Consider the following 17,580-nt stretch of genomic DNA (forward strand, 5'->3'; position numbering starts at 1 on the left):
CGGCTGCTCCTCTATACTTAACTCTAACTTCGCTGTTTTATTATTTTTTTCATTTCTTATGAATCTGAGTTATATGCTCCCCTCAAATTTCTGACTAATAAGGGAAATTTACTTGCATCAACCATTTGAAAAAAATTGGATGGATGAAGTATTGGTTTCTGCAAGATTGTTGATCTGAGTGTCGAATCACAACTTAACTTATTATTAACTCAATTTATAGTTGGGAAACTAAGATGTATCCAAATGTTCTGTTTTTATATTCTTTTTTAAGAATCATTCATTTCAATACTTAAAAAATCACTCAAATGAATAAAAAAGGATAAATTCAGATGAAATAAATTGCAAAACTCATGAGATATATTAGTAAAAAGGATTTAGTAAAAAGAACACACTCGAAATACTGGTTAATGAATAAGTTATTGGAGCGGTGAATATATTATTTTGATTGATCTACATTTAAATTATATTTTACTATATAATACTTAATATTTCAAATAAAATGTATCATAAGATATAAATATTACAATAAATATATAAATATAATACTTAGTTTGTAAATTGCATGACCAATTTGATATGTAACTCGAACCGGTCACAAAACCAGTATTTCATGACCAATTTGATACTTAGTTTCTGTTTCTGATTCAATCGTTTGAGTCTAGCTGAGTTTTATTTTTCAATTCTCAAGTTTAATTTCCAAAAATTCTAGCTACATATACCGGAAAGAGTGTTGTATGTTTCAAAGTGCTTCCAATTATAAAATCTGTTTTTTAGTTTCTGTAAAAACATTTTCCATCTTTTTGTAGTATTTATATCAATATAAATTACTGGTTAAAAAATTCAAATAATATATATAATTATCTTGTTGATATTAAACCAGAAATATATTACTTTATTAAATTATATGCTTAAAAATCTAACAGTCAATTTTAAAAACCAAGTGAGAATCTCTTTAATTCACTCCCATTGACTTTCTAAGTAAATCCTATTATGAAGATTGAAATAAAATTGAGTTTTCTTACATTTTTAAGAAGACACTTTACAAAACATTCACAAGTATATAGCTCAATGACAATCATCAAAGGAGTGGGAAAAAATGAGAAGATTTGAGGGAAAATTTCAAGAGTGCAGAGTGTTTTATACATGGAGGACTTTATGTAATACTACAGTAATAATAATAATAATAATAAGAGATGGTTTAATGAGAAACATTTTACTGCTGTCAATTATGATTCGCTTGTTAAAAAGTTTACCAGTGCATAATTTTTGGTCCACTTTCATTTAGGCAAGTATCTAAACTCCACAATGCGTGAAGTATTTCTTGTTGAAATATCCAAAGGAACATTCACAACAATGAATGACGATAGGATTGAAAACTTGATACATTTATTAAAATCTTTGAGTGCATATATATCAGTTCAAACACCTAAGCCACAAAAATGAAACAGTAATTCTCCTATCCACCAAATAATTTCAGAGTTTAGGATTCTCAAAAAGACGTAGCTGACAGCAACAAATGCACTTTTAAAGAGGTGGCCTACAACAACAAATTCCAAATAAATGAGACTTGATTCTTCAAAACAGAAATGCAACTTGCTCAAAGAAGAAAATATCAAAATACTAATTAAATTCCAACATTTCTAACTCTATTTTCCTAACAAAGGTCACCTTAGTTTCAATGTTTTGTCAATTCAGTGGAGACACTGTGGTGAGCAAGAGGACTGAAATTCCAGCGACAAGATAAGAAGATCGTAAGCTCTTTCGGATCCAGTGGTTAAACATATATGGTTGTTGCAATCACCAAAATCAATTTAAGTCTGGTATGCATTAACAAAGTCAACTCTCTATAGACTTAGTAGCTCCTGACGATGCTGCTCTTCAGTTCTTGTTTTCAAGTAGGAGGTTGGCACGTACCTTTCCATCCTTCTTTTCTTCACGTCTTTTCAATGTCTCTTAATTCTTCACCTCGCTTGATGCATTATGCAAAGGAAAAAAAGTGACTACTGCTATTAGTGGAGGATGGAACTCTCTGTTACTAATCCTTGAATATAAATAATTCACAAAATGGGTTCAATACCAACTCAATATGTTCATTTATTGATGGTATGGAAATTATAATGCTATTCTAACCAAATAAATGACCAACATGTCATTTTTCTTATACATAAAAAATGGAAGTAGTTTAGACCAAATTTGAAGTAGGAGAACAAAAGAACATTTGATTTCTGAAATGGCCAAAGATAGTTTCCAATTTTCACTGTCACATCCAGTTGCAGCCGGATTTCTGATGGCAGACCACCTGAGTCATAGTATCTCGGAAACATTAGCATATTTGATATATTTGTTTAACTAAAATTGCCTCAAAATTGAATTTGATTCCCTTTGTCCTTGGCATCAGTGGCAGCGATAAAGAAAACAACAATGGTTGGATACGTTGGAAACAAGGGGTGTACCACATGTTTTATACCTTGGATATCATATAGAACAATAAATCCAGGACAGAAGGCACAGATCCCCTCACCTCCCGTGCTACAGGTTTTGTATTCTTCCTTTTGTGACTCTGCCAGTGCCACCTAGCATAACATTTTAAGGACACAAAATAGGATATGTAACTTCATCAGATGGAAGCAACTCTCACTACTTCTGAAATAATGACACAGCAGAAATGCTTTCACATCATCTTTGATGAATTTAGTAAAAAATCAGTCAAATTTTCACGAGATGTTTCAACCCTTATTGCAAGCCATGCATGGATAAATTCAAAACCCAGGAACAAACGTTGGATGCTGCGCACCTCAAAGATTTGTTGGGTGTAATAAAAAGTAGCACCAACAACGAACTAGAGTTTCATTGATTGCACCTCATAATAAAGCGTCATTAGCTGCATTGATATAAGTAGAGAAATGATTGAAACGAATTCTTGAAGCTTTTCCCTGATTTTATCCCCCAAAATTTATTTCTTTGTTATGTAAAAGAAAAGTATTAATATATAATTATTTTAATAATTTTTTAACTATAAATATTCAATAGGTTTATAGTTAAAATTAGAAAAAAAAAATTGTATGAGAGTAGGAGAGAATATTTAATCCATGTAAAACATTATGACGAAATAGCTATTTGAATTTTCATGGCGCTCTTAAGAGACAAACGACTGACTCGTATATTTTGTACTGATTCATAAAAAAATATCCATTCTGCACACGCGTTTGTCTGCAACTATATATTAAGTGAAGACATTTCGAAAATTCCACTTTACTTCTCTATATTTTTAGTTTTTTCATCTATAAAATTGTAAACGAAGATAAATGTGATGGACATGACCAAGCATTTTCCGTGTTTACTTTTTTCGATCTTTAAATGTGAGAAAAGAACTAAAGAATAAACGAAGTTGTTTATACGTTGGTGGGAAGGGTAGAAGAAAGAACAATGTTGGTATTAGCAGCAGAAGAAGAACAAGAAAAACAGGACAAGAACAGAGAACATGTACACGACCCCAAGCCGAAAAGGGTAGGCACAGAACCATCCTTTCTGCTACACAACAAAACGCAAGTAATTGCACGGAACAAGATTCTCTTTTCTTCTCTTCTCTTTCTTACCACTTTCACTTCACCATTTAATCTAAAACTAAAATGTCCCAACTATTCGCCTCTTTCAAAAATATTCATTCATGTACTATAACACTCTCACATTCCTACAAAATACAATTTCAACACTTTTTTTATAATTATTGGTGCAAAAAGAATGTTTCAAGTTGGTGGAGTATTATGATTTTATCTTAAAAGACATCTCAAAGGGTTAAGAGATGAAAATGTATATAAATTATTCTTTGTTTTGACTTCTAACTAATTTGGAACTATATTAGATATATCGAAATAACATATATAATTATTTGATACACACACAAAAAAAATTATCATTCTTGAGATATATTTTTTTTTATTGCACTACAATATTTACTTTCTTGTAGATAATTGTCTAGGTTTAGAAATTCTATTTTAAAATTGGTTATAGCGAGTATCGTTTATAAGTCAAGTATAGAATGTTGAACATGTTTCGATCTCAATATTAGGTATGATTGAGCATGAGTATTAAATCTTAGTCATTTCTAAATCGAGAATAAAGTCATACAAACATATCTCCTAATTAGAATTCAGATGTTAATGCATCTATAAACAAGAATTAACATTAAAGACTATTGCATATAGTAGAATCCTATGTGTAAAAAGTCATTGTAGGATAAGAAACTCCACTTTATTTCCTCTTAACCTACTACCCTAAACAAAAGGATATATATTACTATTTTTAGGTCTATAAATAAATAAATATATACACTTTGTAGAAATAATACTAACCATAACAAACTGTATAAATAAGCACATCAAACAAAATAAAAATACGTAATTAATACTACACTCATTACATATCTAAGATTGAGCACTTCCTTGAACATCATAGTACCTTTTTCAAGTATACTTTTTGAAAACCGAAACTTGAGACTTAGGAACAAAGGAAAGAAAGAAGAAGTGAAAGACGACTAAATAGAAAGAATCAATTATTCAACTAATTATTGTTACTGTCTTAATCCCGTATACAAGAACGAATTCTTTTAAATATACTTTACCTTACCATTTGTTTTAAATACAAATAGTATTGTGTTAAAATTTTCATTATTTTTTCTTTCGATGTTTTATGATAATAACTTTATTACGATGAAGAGGCTATGTGTAGGTGTTCATTCTCCAACGCAACTCCGAATCCTTTTCTGCTTAAGGCTTTGCAAAAGGACATAATCCTGAACTCTCCCTCGTTTTTTTATTCGCTAATGTTTGCACCTACATAACATTCTTAATAGTTTATTCATTCTATGTTATTGTATGTTAACTATCTGTTGTTATATCTTGATTTCTGAACGGTACTAAAATGTTTTTTTAACTCTAAACCGGAACATTAAGAATTGTAATGATATAAACTTACATTTATTTATAAGTATAAGAATAGTTGTTACTTAATGTATCTTTTAGTTAATGTGACATATTTGTTGTTTTAATTCTTAATGCGTCATTTGCTTGTTTCTCAAGTTATGTAATATTAAATCTAAGTGGTTTAAATTTTTATGGAGTTTGTTGTAATATATCAAGAATGTAGAGTTACGAAAAATATATGAAAATTGTATATTTGATCAATGACGACCATTACGTGTGTAGATTGAATTGTTATAAGAGTTGGAAAAAAAATCTTTGCCACAAATTCATACTAACGAGATAATATAGAATGAGAACAAGTGAAAGTAACTAAAATATATGAAAGTTGATAAATGAATAATGGAATCGGATGGATACAAACCAGTGAAGTAAACTTTGAACTTCTAATTTGGTTTATAAAAAAATTAATGACCCAAATTTGATTAATTTATTTAATTAAATTTATAAGTATATCACTTAAAAAAAATAGTTTAATATTATTTTATTAATAAAAAATATGCATAAATATTTTTTTTCTAAAAAAAATCACATATTAAGAAAGAAGATAATTTATTTTATAAATTTTATTTAATATTAACCAAACTTTGGAATAAGTGTGCTAATAAGTATTACAGTCAAACCTTTTACAGTTTAGTATAATTTACTTAAAAAACTAAACTTAATCAAAGGTTTGAATTATTTGTTTTAGCTTAAGGAAAGAGCTTAAACAAATAAGTAACAAACTGAAGCTGTATATATAATTCAGAAATAGGTTTATACGATTTACACATTTGTAATGGTTAATAATACAAAATTAGCATCTATTGCACATCGAAAGGAGATTTAAGAAGAGTTAAAAAGAGAATTAATTATGATAGAGGCATGCAAAGAAAGGAAGAGATCCATTAGGTGTTTCTAAACGAAGGGACAGCTCATGTATAAACATGTCAGATGAGAACAGAAAAAAGAATGAATATTTTAGGCAATTGTTACATGGTGGATACTTCTTCCATGTTTCAGAAACAATAACATCCAAACAGGAACAAAGGGAATAGCAGATTCCTTTTGCCCTTTCTCACCTCCTACTTCTAAAACAAATACACTTTCATCATCACTTTCTGCGTGGTCCCACATTCCACCATCTCCTCTCTACCGATTATGCAGAGGATTAGCTCCTGATGGCACGCCTCTCTTCTCTTCCAACTCCGCTTTCGCATTCCTAGACACATTCTTCCGTGGGCTGCCATACCTTGTGAAATTGAAGAAACCACCGGCTACACTAACAAACCCGCTATTGCAGAATATCAGCAGAACCAGCAGCACCGAAAGAGCACCCATTTCACTTGCTAGCATAACACCACGTGAACCCAGTTGTTTTTTATACACGAATTTGCGAGATATTACAGATAAACGTGACTGATGTGATCGCAGTGAAGATTGCTTTAGGATAAAGTGCACTCCAAAAACTTGGGCGATGCGGTTGAATTTGCAGTTGTGAACCGTTTTTGAAAGCTGTATCTCTTAACAGAAACAGTTCCCAGCAATGGAGAGAACATGAAGTAGATGAAAGACTAGGGAGGGCAAGTACGTGAGTGGTGCATATGCATGAGATGAAAGTGTTTGGATGGAAGTGAGAAGAGGGAAGGTAATGGAGGAGGAGATGGGTTATGGAAAAAGAGTAGGAAATGTGGGGGAAGTTGTTGTGATTAGAGTGAAATGGTACTTGAGTGTAGGCATGCAAAGCCAATATCTTATATGAATAATGGCAGTGATGGGCATCTTGGAAGTTCGCGGGAAAAGCCTCTGAATCACACGCCAGGGAGAGACCTTGTCCAGCATGACAACAGTTTTGATACTTTCTATTTGTTTTCTTCTCTTCTTTTCGGAGGGAGGACACTATCATGTCTTATAATATCATCACTCGCACCTGCTTTTCTAACCACTTTCTTTTTCTATTTCTTTATTACTAACATACAAACAATACCTCCCAAATCAAACTAAGCTTATAACAACGTTTCTTTCTTCAATAGCTCCCGGGAAACCGTGCATTTGGTTATCGAATGCACAGCATTTAGCTTTTTTCGTTTCTCTTTATCTTCTTTACTTTTTGTTTTTTAATTCTTATGCATTCACACATGCATGCTTGCTCAAGGTTCTAAGAATTCAAGCCAACTATCTAAACTCTTCAATTCGCCATTGTTAGGGGCTAGCAATTCAGCATGGGGAATTGCTGGCGTGTTGTAGAGGTAGAACAAAACGTCAATGTATCAAAAATTGCAGAAAACAAGCAGCTGGGGCGCATGACCATTGATCACAAAAAACGACCAAAGATAGAAGGGCCTCGTGGTCGTGATCCCCAATGTTGGGCTTTCTGGTTAGAACAATTTTGAGAAGCGACGAAAAAACTTGCATCACACTCATTTGGAATTCAAGAAAAAGACTAGATGTTTCTTTCCTAGTGTGATTGATTGGTTTTCCAAGGTTTAGATCAATAGCTTCCCATTTAGACCATAATTTATTGTATTTAGCTTCTGCTTTTTTTGGGGGTCCTAACTGTAAGTTGAATATATAAAAAAAGGACAAAACAGATCATGATAGCAGGGCATGGGGTTCCAAATTCCAATACCCAAACGAATAATGTATTGGGCCCAATCATGAGTGTTTGCAGACAACAAAAGAATTTCCAATCCGGAGTTAGTTTACCCAAAGGGAAAAAAATTTCCAACACTCACAAGAAATTGACCCTTTCATCGATTATTAGGAGTCTGGTTCTTCCTGCACCTCCATACAAAAATCAGCACCCCATACTAAATGCGAATATACATTTTTGTCCTCCACTAAAAAAATAAATTAACCTTTAAAATCCCATACACTTTTCACATCCTTTCTTTTTCCATTTTATTTCACTCCAAGGACCTCCACTCTTTTCTTTTCTTGTATTGATTTGTCACTAATTTGAGTGTTTTTCCTTTTTTTTGTTTTTAAAAATATTATGGATTACATAATTTGAAATATATTTTCGAATCTGAAAGTGTTCTTCAGATTTATAGAATTTGAAATATATTTAAAAAAAAACTGGTATTTCCAGTTGCATAATCTTTTTTTCTTTTGGAGTTGAGAATAGATACATTCTGGATTATATAATTCAAAAGTTAATTTCATATTCAGAAAAGACTTATGTAATCCAAAAATTAATCACAAATTTAAAAAAGACTTCTAGATTACATAATCTGCAAGCTATTTTCAGATTATGTAATCCAAAATATAAACTACACTTTAACTTTTTACAAAATAATATTTTTGGAATACAAAAATTTATGGTGGGATGGCACAAGAACGTATAGTGGTGCAGGAAGAAGCGGCCTTATTAGGTTCTGTCCAAGTTAAGAGTTTTGGGCCACTATTGTCTGACCACTTGTGCTGTTTTGTCCTCTCTTAAATTGAATTGAATTAATTTTAAAATAAATGAAGAATAACTTCTTCAGTTCCAAAAAAAAGAAAAAAAAAAACTTCTTCAGTTCGGTAGTCTCACTCTCACCACAAAAATAGTAACATGCCATATGCCATGTCATGTGAATGTGGTGAGTTATTCCATGAAACACGGTAATGCATCTAACTAAATAATGGATTATTCAATCTTCTTCAACTTTATTTTTCATTTTCAATGGGTGAGTATTCAACTAACATCATTTCTTCTAACCAATTTAATACAACAAAGAAAAAATCAACCCACACAGTTCTTTAAATTTTACAAACTACAAATATTTTACGTAAATTTTAAATATCATAAAGAATTTATAAGATTGACCCTATATTTGCAACATTACATCACATCCCAAACCAAACAATTTCTTTTTCAAGAACAAATAATATATATATATATATATGGTCTTTATTCAAAGTTTTCCATCAACTTGTTAAGTAAAACTCGTTTCTTGTTCTATATTGTCACTGAGGCTACAAGTTTTTCATTGAATAAAGTTTCTTTAATACTATAATAATAAAAACAACAACTTTAAGACTGATTTTAGAATATAATATTATATTATAATAAAATAATAATTTATTTAGCGATCAAGTGAAACTCTTCTTTATTCTGTAACATGTAGGTTTTGCATTTGACAGGAAACATCAGATTAGTAAAACTGGGAAATGCTACAATACTTAATTCATAACTTAGTTTAATTATACCGTTGAGGACCGTACGACTATCACATATCTCGGTCATTATCATTGGGCCGACTGACATGTAGGCTCCATCAATGAGTCGATTGACAACGCAACTTTAGTTATGTTAAGCAGAGTTAGTGAAATTAATTTATGATCAAAAGTTAGGTAATGTATCTCTAAACATGGTCCAATTCTCTAATCTGGTCCAATAAAAAATATTCATTAAAATAATATAAATAACATATATTCCAAAATCTAGGTACATCATAAACAGTGGTCTGACAACAGAACATCGAATACGTAAGGAAGAGCAAGGAACTTGCGAGGAAGGAAGCTAAAGTACAATCTGACCGACCGATTAAGAAAGAAGAAGAGTGATCTCAATTGTTCTTTGGACCCAACCTCCCGTTCAAGAACATTAATCAAATAATATTTTTACTTATACAATATTTAATTTAAATTCGAAAATGATGAATTTCTGTTTGTAAATTAATCGAAACCTCTATCAATTAACCTAAGAATCATTGTTTGTAAACATTTTACTAGTGGCAGCTTTCTGAATATTTTTTCTCATACATACATTTTTTCTTTAACTTGAATGGTAAAATCTGCAAAAAAAACACAGTACATTTGAATCCTTTCTCCTTCATTGAGTTTGTATTTTGACATCATCCTACAGTAAAATAGATGCAACTTGGAGTTTTATATATTCGAGTTTCAAATTTAGTTGGCAGATGATCACTAAATATGCATGGTGTTGTAAAAATCCTTGCAGGCATTTATGACAATGCATTAAATGTATTAAAGACAATTTGATTACTACTCATGGTAGTAGGTAGGCACGAAATTCTTGAATGCAAGAGAGAACTCTATTCTTGTTCTCCACAAAAGATTCGTAAGAAATGGTGTTATAACAAATGCATCAATATAGTTGATGTGGCTGAATTTAACAAAACTCCACCAATTAATACAAATTGAATTTGTATACTGCCAATTTATATTACAGCAACCTCTTAATTAGGACGATGACTGAGTTGAACCGTTTTCAAATTCAAACGTTAATAAATAAACATGATGACATGCATGGCAGAGACGTAGTTGTAGTTGATGTGCATCATTGACAGAAGTAATTATTTAAAATAAATAAAGATAGATTATCTTTTACAAGGAGTATGTGTGTTATTAATTTAATATATATGATGAGTCAAAATAAAATACCGGTACAACAAATTAGAATTGACCATGACCATGACAATATTGAAATTCATCAAAGGACTCTTTCATGGGATCGTGTTTATAGGGTTGACAAGTACGTATATCAGTGAGGAGGTAAAGTAAATGGCTGTTACGTGTGTGCAAACGTAGTAGCAAGGTTTCTAGATCTGCGATGGTGACTACAGTAGTGGCATTAAGGTTTTTGAATTTATTTGACTGCATTGCAAGTGCATTTGTCTGCAATTTTAACAGGGTCCCTCCAGGACGAAAATGAGGTAGTACAGATGAGGGTGTACGTGGAAGGACAAGGAGGTGGGTTAGGTACATTAAATGGTAGAAAGTACCAAACTCCAATTCTGTATAGAAATTTATATAAAATAATTATGTATGGAGTTGAAGGAGGGCATTGAAGTGGGTAGGATTGTGGTGGCGATGGATTAACATGGTCACCAGGAGGAGGCAGATTTGCAGTTTCGAGGAAAGTGTGGCTTTATTTTCCGAAACTCCTCTCATCGTATTCATTGGTGCACAGCAGCATCATGAATGATGTATATTATTGTATTATCCGGAATGAAACCCAACCCCAACTGTATTTTATGTATGTATACTTGTTAGACGGTAAGAAGTTCTGACTAGTCAATAAGAGGATCGTAATGCGTTCACAGATGAGGCCATGGGACTACGTAACACAGATAGATACTCTAACACACAGATACTGATACGACACGGACACAAAGATACGTAAAATCTTTAAAATATAGGATATGGGAACACACAGATCTATATATTATATAACTATGAATTATATAAATTGACAATAAAGATTTATGTGCACAAGTATGTTTCAGATTCTTTTCTGGAACAGAAAGATGTTTTTCATGACTCATTCACAAAGATTTGTTTCTTATTCTTATAATTATAATAACAATTTATATAATAAAGTTTGAATTTTAATAAAATAATGTATTTTTTTTAAATTGTGTTAATTGTGAGAAATCTAACAAATACTTTTTGAATTAGACACTTCACGGATACGTGTCCTACAAGTATCATACGAGTGTAGGTGTTCGATACTAATATCAAATACAGACAAAACCAGTTAAGAGGAGTGTCTAGTTATGTGGTCATCGGTTTTGATTCTAATCTCTGAAAATAAGAAATAATGATGATAAATTTCACTTTTTTTTGGAAACAAAGATCTCAACAATTTTAACTAGATATGCGGGATTTGAAAGAGGACTAGGAACAGGTCAGATACATACATAGGAATGGAAAGAACATTCATTATGAGCATGATCAAAGAGACAAAAGACTTTCGACTTTCTGGTTAAACTGAATGATTTAGTTTGAGATAAATCTTCCTTGTCTCAAACACAATATATTAAAACTGAATTTTAAATATTGAAATTGAAAGCCATGATAGGAGGGTGGATGCTAGGGCTAACCCAAGTACAATAACACCCTTGGTTAAACAAAATCTCATTTTTCATTTTTAAGATTTTGGCATTGGGCCATCACGTGGGGATGTGACCCACCAGTCCCCTTAAAGGCAAAGCACCTCACGAGACGCCACCATGAATGCACATATAATTAAAATATATATACTAAATGAAATTGAAATTATTTTATAAATGTTATGATACAATAAAAAGTCATGGATATTAATAAAGTGTTTGAAAATGATGGATATATATGGTGATTAATCATCTCTTATTTAAAACTCAACCATCCACTTCTTTCTCTCTCTCTCCCATTCCTATGTATCTCTCATTCCATATCTCTTTAAGCAACTGACTTCCAGACACAAACACGTGAGCTAACTTCCCTATCCACACCTTGCACCTTTCCTTCACTTAATCATAACCTCCCATCCCACTCCTGCTATTCAATTCATTTTTCATTATTTTACCCATTCTATGTCTATAATTCTACACCAACAAACATAATATCTTTATAACATACTTAACAAATCAAATTCAAATCTTTTTTAAAATCTGCATAGTTTCAAGTATTTGTTTCACTCTTCTTTTGTTACTACGCCGGTTTGCCCTCTTCAACTATATGCTATTTTGTTATGATCTTAATCATCATACCTACGATAAATTTTTATTTTTATTTTCAGTCTTTAACTGGGTTTTCTTTCTGTTATATATAGACAAGTTTTCGAGATAGAATTTACTAAAGTCTTCCCTACAATAATCTCAGATTCCAACTCTGCATTATGACTTATAAATAAAGTTTGACCTGATGTTACATTTCACTCTGTCATTATGATATCGACCATATATTCTTGTGGTATATTTGAGATTAACTTTTTTTCACTGAATTCTAAATAAATCGTATAACAAAATTTTGCACACTCATGGGTAGAAAACTGCTAATTTTCCGCTTACATTCAACAACCCTATACTATATTATATTATAAAACTGTATTTAAAATGTATCAATTATTTTAAGGAAATTAAAAGGTTATAAAAGTCAACATTTGAATCAACTTTGTACCAGTATTGTGTATACAATATATATACTTGGAGGAAGAAAACAGATTATGCCCAGGCCAGCTATTTTTTTCTTTTCCATTGTTTGTTTCAGAGCATTAGCATATGTGTATATACACTTACCATGAGAATTTTAAAATGAACAATAAAAAGTTTCTGACTCAAGGACACTTTCTATAATGGTTTATATAAACATACAATATAAGCAAATTTCAATCAGAAGTTACTATTCTCAACAGTATTAGCTAATTACAACTTTTCCCTAGCTAGACGCATCGCCCTCAACCAAAAAAATACAATGGTCGTGGGAAATAACTCTTGTCTTTTTACCTCTTGGCCCCAAAGAGTGAAAACCTAACCACAATCAACATGCTGCAGAAGGATTGGCAAAGGGATTGTAGAAGTGAGGCTTGGGAGCCATAGAGAAGGGGCTTTTATTGGAAGCGTTATCGCTCACACCACCGAGCCTCTCGCACGAAGGGCACATGGTGAGTGTTGCCGCAGGCATAGGCATGTACAAGGGTTGAGTTAGTTTCAGTGCCTTCAGCTCCTGCAGCTCCTTCTTTAACCTTCTGTTTTCGTCCGTCAACGTTTCACAGCATTTCTTTAAGAACTCACAGTCCACCTCTGTCTGCTTCAGCTTTGTTCTGCAGCAACCAAACCAAAACCTTAATAAACCAACATGTCATGTTATCATCTCATGAATCTGCCAAACTCATGAACAATATATATTAATTAAGCCTCCCTAAATGGCCGGATTGCAGGTTTTAATTAACTAATCAATTAATTAAATTGTTTAGCTTTTTCATATACATGAAGGACAACGTAATAAAAACAATTTTTATGGTGCTGTTTGGTATAAAGGTGTTGATTTTATAATCAAAAGAAGACGTACCTGGCTCTCCGATTCTGGAACCACACTTCAACTTGTCGAGGCCGTAGATTTAACTGTCTGGCTAAAGCTTGCTTCTGTTTCTGTAAATCCAATCCAAGAAAATAGTATTAATTTCAAAATAAATTTCCAATATATAAATAAGGATAAGAGAGAGATTAATTAATTAATATGTATTACTCACAGGATTGAGAGTGCTGTGTTGTTTGAAGCTCTCCTCTAGTAGTGCAGATTGTTCTTTGGTGAGTCTGAGTTTCTTCTTAGCATTGGAGCCGTCTTCTTCTTCGTCGCTCAGTCTTGAAGAAACCCTCTCTTCTGCCTCGGCCTCTGCCTCTACCTCTTCAAAGCTAAGATCTCTCTCCCTCTTGACAACCCTCCCAGTTGAGAAAGACGAAACCACGCTGTGAGGTGATGTCTGTCTGGACATGTCAAGAGGATCCTCACAATAAACTTTACTGTTGTTGTTGGCCACGTTGTTATTTCTGGGCACTTGCTTGGCCAGGTGGCAGCTCTCGCCAGACAAACCCAACGTTAAAGATGGTTCATTGGGGGAATAGGGCTTGGTTGGCGTAGGCTTAATAACACAAAGATGATGATGATGATGATCACGAGGCTTGGTGGATGGAGTGGTGGTAGCAGTCAAAGATAACCCTAGAACGAGGTGAAGGCCAGAGGTATTGGCATCGTGATCAAAACCCATTTGAGAGAATAAAGAGGAGGGTACGTATCTGGTTCTTGGGTTGGAAAAATTTATTAGATGTTGTGCGCTTTAAAGGCTCCTGGGAGGGATTGAAGAGGGTCTTAAGAAGAGAAGAGAGAGAGGGAGAGTGAATAGAACCTTTTTGTGGGGGTGTTGGGTGGGTGGATGGATGGATGGATGGCTATGATTATTGTTAATCAAAGGGAGGAATGAGTAGAGAAACGAATCTTGATATTGGAAATAATGAAACTCCCTTGTAGTAGTAGTAGTATATCTCTTGCATAGGTTGACCATTTGAGTCCCAACACTGTTGTGTCCATTATAATTAATAAATAATTATAATAACAGACAAACTTGGAAAATCCCTCTCTCTCTTGAATTCCTGCAACCTCTCACAGTGCACATCAACCGGGTTGTCTTTGCCACCAACGAGTGTACCAGATATAGCTATATATTCCTTTATCATTACTGTTACCTCACTTTCTTTACCTATATATATACATATATATATATATATATATATATATTATATATGTGTGTGTATATGCTTCCTTGCGTATGCAGTAGTTTCACTTTACATTGTTCCAATTATTGGCCCCCTTTAGTCCTGCTTTACTCGTGTCCCAGGCACCTTTTATTTTCTTTCTCTCCTACGTTTATTCATTTTCTCATCATTTCTTTCCTCTTTATAATTTATTTTCCACGTTACCCCCACACCACACACACACGGATTAAGATATTGGGTAAATTGTCCAACCATATGTATGTGCATTGGCACTCATGCAAAGATTGTTTCGCAAGTTAAATAGAAAAATTTGAAGTATATAACGCAAAACCCAAAATAAAAGAGATGATCGGAAACAGGTGGGTAATATAATATATAATATATATAAATATATAGTATGTATGTGTGACAAAGTTGTGTAACTATAACAGACCCACATGAACTGTCTCCCACTTCATGCCTTTGTTGAACTAGTTAGAGATGGGTACCATGTCACTTTGCTTACCAATCTTGTATACTTTTTAATGAATTAGGAATGTGAGGGGCGATGGTTGGCCCTTTTTCTCTAGCTTATAATGAATGTGGAAGATTAGAAAGGGATGTGCACTATTTGTTTGTTTCCAATAGAAAATGAGATAAAGTAGGTATGAGACACAAATGGAGTTTCAAAGAGTTATAATGGTGCCAGAATATGATTCATCAACAAGAATCCGGATCTTTGCTTAACTAGAAAGTTGATGTGGAGCGTTTGGGGCCTACTTTTTCTGTATTAGTACTATAAGCACTTCCAATAATGCATTGTCGGCGATGCTGAGCAGAAGTTAGGTCACCCGTATTTAATGATAAACCTAAAATAATTAGCACGAAATAACGGCGTAATTACCACCACCTTTTACAGCGCTACTTGCCAAACCTCATCAAACAAAATTTTCTTCTACCCCTTTTCCCTTCACTATGCAACTCTCTTTAATAAATGTAAATCAATTCAAATTAATATATATGGACCACTCGGTCATGGAACCCTGATAAAAATGCTTTCGTTGAATCTACCAAAATATCATCTTAAGCTGGCCAAGGTTAAATAATTAGGAATTGGAAGTGTCGTTTTTTAAACCCACAGGGATTCATTGAAGAAATAATGAATTATAATTGAGCAAGGATGTTGGATGGGAATAAACCCACGCATCTTTAGTTTAACTTTAATTGGATGCATCATCATATGGTTACACAAAAAGTGGACGGGGCAAATGATTATTTTGAAAATAAGAATGCAACTTGTTCTGCTTTTCGGTACCTGAATCTAATTCCAATCTCCTCTTCGATCACAACAAGGTCAAAAAGTGGGAAACACCCTTTATTTTTATTTTCATTTCAATGCACAAAACACGACCTTCCGATTTTCAAACCACAAATAATACTTATTTTTTGCGTCTCTTTATTTACTTTTTTCTATAGGATACAAGAAATTGTATGTCGGAAGCTTTTAGGCTGAACCGGAAATTTAGTTGGACGAACTTATACTATTTAGTTTATTACGTCATGGCTAGGTATTTATGACGTCAGATAATTTTTAAAAGTGAAAATTACAAAGAAAGCTCTACACCCCACGTACAGCGCCACTAGAGCTTTAATTGTTTGCTTAAGAAAGAAACTTCATTAGTTAAAGTGTTAAGATGTTAACAACAAAAACATGACTGTAATCACTATTAATAACAGAGATGATGGTTGCAGAAATGGTAATAACATTCGTGAAAATAGTTATAATTTTTGTGATGACACTAATGATAGAGGTGATTACTGTGATAATGGAGATAATATATATCTAGTTATAACAACAAGAACAATATTGGTTGAAATAGTAATCATGGTAATAAATGGTAACAATGTTGGAAGGATACAATGATAATAAATGATGACGAAGAGAATGATGGTGGCAAAAATAGTGGTTGTAATAAAATTGAATGGAAAAGGAGCAAGAAAGAGTTTATTATCCTATCTTAATATCTTTAAACTAAACTCCTTAAAAATATTATTATAGTGAGATAGTAAACCTTAAAAATATTATTATAGTGAGATAGTAAATATGAAAAATATTATTATAGTGACATAGTAAATATGAAAAAAAAAAATATTTGATCCCTACATCAAACAACTTATTAAAATACAATAAAATAGTTATTTTATCCTACTCACTGCAATAAAATAATAAAATAAAAATCAACTTTTAAAGACCAAAATAATTAATTACAATTGTAAATAAATTAGAGACGGGTAGAAAAACATTGGTTACTAACTAAATACCAATTTAAAAACTATTTAATAATAATATAAACTAATTTATAAACTATTTTTTTTTAATTTTTAACGTAATGTCTACTTTAGTTACTATTGTAACTAATTATTTTGGTCTTTAAAAATTGGTTTTTACTTCATGATAAGTTTGTCATTTCCTAAATAACCAATGGACCTAAAAATTAATTTATTAAATCTATTAAATTAATTTATTTTTAATTTCACTTGGTTTAATTTAATTAAATCACAATTGATTCAGTTCTTGATTTTACTTTTTAATCCATCCAATAATTTATATTTTTAAAATTTCAGTACTCAAGTTTTCTCCTTTATATTCATTCATTCTG

General features: G+C 32.1%; 1 protein-coding gene across 1 annotated transcript; it reads right to left on the reverse strand.

Moving 5' to 3' along the window:
• Positions 1-12,997: 12,997 nt before the first annotated feature.
• LOC137810010 (homeobox-leucine zipper protein HAT22-like) lies at positions 12,998-14,914 on the reverse strand. The gene is made up of 3 exons (XM_068611111.1): positions 13,921-14,914; positions 13,740-13,819; positions 12,998-13,491 (listed from the first exon to the last, which is right to left on the reverse strand). The coding sequence occupies exons 1-3, from the start codon at positions 14,434-14,436 to the stop codon at positions 13,209-13,211; spliced, it is 879 nt and encodes a 292-aa protein (XP_068467212.1). The 5' UTR covers positions 14,437-14,914; the 3' UTR covers positions 12,998-13,208.
• Positions 14,915-17,580: the final 2,666 nt, after the last annotated feature.

Source organism: Phaseolus vulgaris, chromosome 2 (assembly GCF_000499845.2).
Source record: "Phaseolus vulgaris cultivar G19833 chromosome 2, P. vulgaris v2.0, whole genome shotgun sequence".
Classification (NCBI taxonomy): domain Eukaryota; kingdom Viridiplantae; phylum Streptophyta; class Magnoliopsida; order Fabales; family Fabaceae; genus Phaseolus; species Phaseolus vulgaris.

Excerpts from the sequence above, each read along its gene's own strand:
- LOC137810010 (XM_068611111.1), bottom strand. The coding sequence starts at position 14,436 with ATGGGTTTTGATCACGATGCCAATACCTCTGGCCTTCACCTCGTTCTA. Across the intron at positions 13,820-13,920 it reads AACACAGCACTCTCAATCCT|AAACAGAAGCAAGCTTTAGC; the intron begins GTGAGTAATACA and ends TTGGATTTACAG. Across the intron at positions 13,492-13,739 it reads TTCCAGAATCGGAGAGCCAG|AACAAAGCTGAAGCAGACAG; the intron begins GTACGTCTTCTT and ends TGGTTGCTGCAG.